The following is a 6,395-nucleotide window of genomic DNA, read 5'->3' as shown; positions in this document are numbered from 1 at the left end:
GCAAGTATACCGACATGCTTATTTCACTGAAGAAACACTGGCCCCAAGCTGGGACTGTTTTCTTTCTTTCTTTTTCTTTTCTTTTTATATGTTCCTTTGTCCTGATCTAAGGAAAGAGAAAGAAGCTGGCCGATAATAAGGCCTCTGAAACACTGCAAGAGAACCGAGTCCCTTCTGTCCTGAGTCAGGCAGTGGGACCAGCCTTCCATTTACTCTGAGCGGATTGAAGAAAGATATTGGCAGAGTATCCTGGAAAGTCTGGAGGAAAAGTGGGTGGGAAGGGTGAGGCAATGCCTGGAGAAAAAAATTTAGGGGGTGCTGTAGGACTCGGTTTCATCTCAAGTGGGATTTACCCCTCAGAAATCAGGAGTGGTTCCAACACATAGTCTTTTTATCTGTTAGTTCTCTGTCATGGTTAGAGGTGTCAACTTGGAGAAGGTTCTAGAATCACTGGAAGACTAGCCGAGAAGCCTCTGACGATGCCCGTGGAAGACTGTTCTGATTTGTGCCCACTGTGGACGCTGCCGTTCTCTGGATGGGAACCTGGGCTATATACAAAGAGAGAAAAGGAAGCACACATGCTCCTTCTCCACTTCCTGACTGTGGATACCACGTGACCAGCTTTGGCCTTGACTTCCCCCACTGTGATGCACCGCTTATTTTAAGTTAAAATAAATCCCCTTTCTTGTAAGTCGTCTCTGAAGGTGTGTTTTATCACAGCTATCAGAGAAGAGAGTAAGATCGCCTTTTCCTTTTGTGTGGCATTTGCTGCCATCTCTCAAACTTCAGCTCCCACCTCAGCTGCCCTAAGAAGTCTGTTTTACCTCCCGTACTCTCCCCAACCTGAGGGGAGTGCCTTTCTCCAATCCACTAAACACTGGTACCTAGTTACTACTAGGAGGGAGGAGCTTTCTTTGCCCCTGATTTATTTTTGTAGTGTCAGGTAGACGGTCCAACACCTTTACACCTGCTCTGAAGATGATCAGCAATCTGGAAATGTTTGACACGTGTTCTACAGGGATCTTTTGACAGGTAGCTTTTCTTTTTCTCTTCCTTCCTTCCTTCCTTCCTTCCTTCCTTCCTTCCTTTCTTCCTTCCTTCCTCTTGTTTTGTTTTGCTTTGCTTTTTGAGACAAGGTTTCTCTGTGTAGCCTTGGCTGTCCTGGATTTGCTTTGTAGACCAGGCTCGATTCGAACTCAGAAATCCTCCTGCCCCTGCCTCCCTGAATGCTGAGATCACAGGCGTGGGACACTGCACCCAGCTGAACTGTAGTTTTTCAATTGTTAAAGTTCATTGTCACTCTGTATCATAAAAATCAATCCTGGTTTATTAGGGCTTGACAACCCAACTCATCAAAATGCCACCCCTACCCACCCCACGTCTGTTACTTCTAACACATGCAGGGAATTACTATCGCCATATCCTGAGTTAGGACTCAGAAGTCTCAGGACTCTGGAAGTCAGAGAGTTTGACAAGCCACTGGACCTGGACCACAGAGGCTAGAGGATGGGAAGGTTCAGTCTGTTTCTAATAAGGTGTGGTGAAGGAGCTGAGAGACCAAGGGCTGGCTAAGAGAGAAGCGTGGGCCATTTGATGCTTAGGTGAGACAAGAAGTTGGCATGTTCCTTTAAAATGAAGCCCCTGGATTGTCTTTCAATGGCTCGTGCCCATTACTCCCTAGTTCATTTACCTTCTATAACCAAGAGTCTTTGTATAGTGACACGTCCCAGCACATCTGTGTGGCCAGATGCCTCTGAGTCAACTTTCTTTACGTAATACCAACTCCAGTAAACAAAGCTTCCCAATGTAATCAGTGCTGAACACTCATGCTATATGGTGGTAAATCGTGACTAAGTCAACCTTTCAAGATTAAAAAAACACCTTCTTTGTATATCATCATTTAAAGGAACAAAGAAAGCCAGTGGGGATATTTTGGAAACTATGGAACAATTTTCATCAAGGGAGCTTGTAAATAACATCAGTGGCTTCACTGGTTGGGGAAATGTGAAAATTATGTATGTACAGAAAATACTAGAATATTCCCAAAGTCATAGCAGACAGTCATGTGTCAGATTTCGCCATCAGTGAAGGACCAATGAGGCAGTGATTCTATAAACATCCCGTGAGCCTGGGGATACTGTGGCTAATTTAGTCTTTAGAAATACTTCCTAAGATATTAGCAAAATTACAAAAATCACATAAACACCTGTGTTTTTTGTGTTGTTGTTGTTTGTGTGTGTGTTTTTAAAATTTTGTCTTTGTCATTAAACATCTTTATTGGCTATTTGCAAGCAATTTAAAGATTCACATATGATATACACGGTAGAACAAAACACCACTGTGCGATGAGGCCCATTTTCTTTGGTTTAGATCGCATTGAAGAATTGAATGGCTAGAGGCAGTGGGTGGTACACTCCTTTAATCCTAGCACTTGGTTGGCAGAGGAAGGCTGGATCTGCTGGGTTTGAGGACAGCCTGGTTTACAGATCAAATAGGACAGCCAGAGCTACACAAAGAAACCCCAGTCTCCCAAAACCAAAGTGTATGTGTGTGAGGGAGGGGGCGGGAATAAAGATTTGAGTCACATTAATTTTAAACTAAGCCCATGCGAATCAGTGCTCGATGGAGAAGTTGAATGGAGTTTTAGCTGATTAACATGGCCATGTTGTGTGAGGTGATCATCCTGCCCAGGTGACCTTTAAAATATGGTTCTGACTCATATTCAAAGTGTCACCTCAATTCATGCATAGACTTTAGCTTGTTTGGTGAGATATGGTCAACACCGGCAGCACAAGCCTATTAGAGTGAGTTTAAATTGCATGAAATAAAACATCTACTACTGATTTACGTGAGTCATATCAGGTGTCAGTCAGCCACTCATGGCTGCCGTAGTAAGTGCAGGAATGTGAGACATTTGCACACAGTTCTCAGGCATAAATCCTTCCAAGGGCAGCATAGATACTTACTTTTCATGGCCGTCGCTTCAACATTGGTGAACCAAACTCTGAGCTTCTTACTTGAGACTGATTATAACTTAATGAATTGCCTAATCTGTTTATTGCGGTGTAATAGATTATTCACTGAGGAGAACACATTTTTTGAATGCATGATACTTTATTTAAACACACATATATACAATGACAACAAAGGAAATGGTGAAGAATCCAGTGCCGCCGCTGCATGCATCGGTGGGACAGGCAGACTGGTTTCACAGGACGAGATGAGATGTGGGCGGAAAGTAGGAAAAGTCAGGTGAGTAAGTTTCACTTCCCGTTACCACATGGAAGGGTCTTCCAGCCTGTAAGACCAAGAAGAAAATCATGGAAGAGTGGCTGCCCAGTTCCCTGGGGCCTTAGAAGGGTGAGACACTCAGGCCTGAGCAGCAGCATGATCAGAGGCATCTGTGAGGCCTCCTGTTGGCACTCTAAGTTAAGAGGCCACAGGGACCAGTGGCGTGATGCAGACCCAGTTCATCAGCCTTTGACCATGGGAACTGGGGTCTCTAAGGGAGTACTTAGAAGGCCCTGTGCGTATCAAAGGAGCGGAGGGACTCCAAAGCACTTCTGAAGATCAAAACTACAAGAGTCACATGAAACTGTAACAAGCAAGTTAGTGTTCTTCAACTCTGAATATGCTTCCATTGTTTTCCAGCAAGCCTTTTATGTCGTGAGATGCTATTTATTAGACTATAAAGAGCCCCTTTTAATAAAGCAGCATTCACATGCAACTCCAAAGCTATCAACTTTTGTCTCCTTCTAATCGCACATGATTGAGTCTGTCAGTCAGGGTGCAATTAACTTTATTTCCTGCGATAACTGTGTTATTTCAGGCTACAAAACAAAGCAGGCAGCGGAGTTCTAAGTAGGTCTGGATCATTATTTCCAAATCCTAAGTATACATAGGCTACCCTAAACTTTTACTGTGGCAAATATTCCATGCATATCCGTGAGACACAAAAAGATGCTTATTGCTCAGTGTCAAAAGCAGCGCCTATGAATTTCCCACCATTCCCTGGTTAAGTCTAGGTTGAAGCCTCCAGGGATAGAAGCTCTGGACTTTGTTCAAGTTCAAACGATTGTTTGCCTCTGTAAAACTATCTGGTTGATCATTTCATGGGAGAACGGAAAGAGCACTGAGGAGGGTGGGTGGTCCTGCTGTCACCCATGCATTCTCCAGGGGAACCCCCATGAAGAGTGATGCTCCAGCCATACTCACTGAGCAAGTGTGCTAGTGACCTCTTCTGGGGAAGATGGTTTTTTAACGATGTAGAGTACTGGGTCTCAGGGGCCTAGCTAGGGAGTGGAGATGCCATGGGACTGATGTGTTGAGATCAAGGCAAGCTCAGCAGAGCAGGCTAGGGTTTTAAAAAGTGACGCAGATTCTGCCTCTATCAGCGGTGCCCTTTCCTTGTCTAGGAGGCACTTGCTTAGCCCAATGAGGAGCCCTTAGGTTTGAGCAGACACCTGTCCCAAGACCGATCTGTACGCCAAGAAAAGTTCCAGGCTACAGATATGCTCCTAAGGATAGTGCGTGACCCAACAGTAATCCATTGACTAAAGTAAATCAGTAGATTGAACAAAAATCCATCAGAAAGTAGCCAAAGGCATCTGACTTATCTCCAGTTTTGAATAAAGCCAGGAAAGGTAGAGTCAAACACCCGAAAGACGTGGGCTCTAGGACTTTTGGGCATGGCACGAAAACTAGATTGTCCAGCCCAAATGGATGATTGGCCATCTCATTCCGAGATGGAGGCTTTCTCTCTGCCCCCTTACTTCTAACAAGGTGAGGCTTTCTATAGAGTATAAATTCTGAGCTAAAGGCCACTCACACGTAGAAAGGAACACCAAATATTACACATTAGAAAGCAATATACCCTGAAAGTTGAGATGTGCCGGTGAGTGTGGGAAGCAAGGTCATTCCCCAATGGTTCTCAATCCCATCTCTCTTTTCTGGATGCTTCCGTCCTAATGTTCACCTGCTTCCCCTAGCTCCTCTCCCCTGGCATCTTAAGCTGTGTATCAACATCTCCATCCCAAGCCTTGCCATACCTTGTTCTGGGGACGTTGTCTGTGCTTTCTCTCATTAAGAGGTCTGAGATCAGGGTCTCGGGGCTAGATCTCTTGCCATATCTGAAACAAGAAGAAAGTAAAATTGAGGTTTTATAAAGTAAGCTTGGGGTAGCTATAGAAGAGAGAAAGAGAGTGTCCCTAAATTCAAACATTATTTCCAATTGTCCATCTGCTAATGTGTGTGAAGCATATGTCAACAGCAGTTTTATCATAACCGTGGTGTGTGTACATACATATGCATATGCATATACGTACAAACTGGTGAGATGACCCAGAGGTTCAGAGTGCTTGCCATGCAGGTCTGATGACCTGAGTTCAATCCCCAGGAACCAAAGAGGAAGTGGAGAACCAACTCTGGGAAACTATCCTCTCACTTCTACATGCAGATGTCTGCATGCGTACATCACACACACACACACACACACACACACACACACACACACACACACCAAACAACAAACAAATACAATTTAAAAGTTACAAGGATTCACTTTTCCTTAATTACTTCATGTTTTATTTTTGAGATTATTACTGTAACCACATCATTCATCCTTTCCTTGTCTCCCTACAAACGCTCACATGTACTCCTTCCCCAGCCCTACTTCAAATTCATAGATTCCCATTCTCTAATAATTGTTGTTGTTGTTGTTGTGTATTTCTAAATATATAAATACAACCTGCTCAGTGTAGATAATGTGCCTTGTAAGTAAGGTAGATAATTTTTTCCCCCAACTTTGTGACAGTGAAACGCGATTTTAAAATGTTTCTGTAACCATTTGATTGATGATCCACAATAGTTTACATCTTAACGAGGAGATAAGGTGACAGTCTAGGAACTGTCCTAGAAAAAGAAAAACCACCCAGAATAATGATGTTTGAGGCCCACCTTTGTCTTCGAGTTTCTGCGTGAATTTGTAAAACTAATATCAAGGCATGAGCCACGGCTACATCAGTGTCTGTGAGGAATGAACACTGAGGCGTGCTCCGAGAGAGACACGCAACACAAGCAGATACAAGCGGCTGCTGCCTACACTGCACCCACCACTACATCTCCACCCTCGCGGCGCCGTCACCATAGCTTTACCACCACATCTCCATCGCCACTGCTCCCTCTTTACAGCTCCCAACACACCGAGTCTTGCATTTTCCTACTATCTGTCGGTGGTACCAGTGCTTTCTCTGAGGCATGAAGAAGTCCTTCTGGCCCACAGAAACATTTCTGTGGGTCCTCATCCTCTGCCTATAGTAGGACATGCTGAGGACAGTATATGAACTTGAGGTTAATTCATCTGTAAGGATAAAATAGACCACCCGCTTCAGAACACT

At 44.1% G+C, this 6,395-nt stretch overlaps 1 protein-coding gene across 2 annotated transcripts in view; it reads right to left on the bottom strand.

The window, feature by feature from the left end:
- Positions 1-3,103: 3,103 nt before the first annotated feature.
- The window catches only part of Npy (neuropeptide Y), a 62,584-nt gene continuing 59,292 nt past the window's right edge, over positions 3,104-6,395 (bottom strand). Inside the window, exons 3-4 of one of the 2 annotated variants that reach the window (XM_051151612.1) lie at positions 5,049-5,129; positions 3,104-3,298 (exon numbers count right to left, since the gene is read on the bottom strand). In XM_051151612.1, coding sequence (XP_051007569.1) covers positions 3,274-3,298; positions 5,049-5,129 — 106 coding nt within the window. In that variant the 3' untranslated portion in view covers positions 3,104-3,273. The remainder of the gene's footprint in view (positions 3,299-5,048; positions 5,130-6,395) is intronic. The other variant, XM_051151613.1, reaches the window with a different exon arrangement.

The sequence above is a fragment of the Acomys russatus genome, chromosome 10 (genome assembly GCF_903995435.1).
Source record: "Acomys russatus chromosome 10, mAcoRus1.1, whole genome shotgun sequence".
NCBI classification, from domain to species: domain Eukaryota; kingdom Metazoa; phylum Chordata; class Mammalia; order Rodentia; family Muridae; genus Acomys; species Acomys russatus.
Note: the sequence above shows the minus strand (reverse complement) of the source record. Positions and strands in the feature narration are given on the sequence as shown.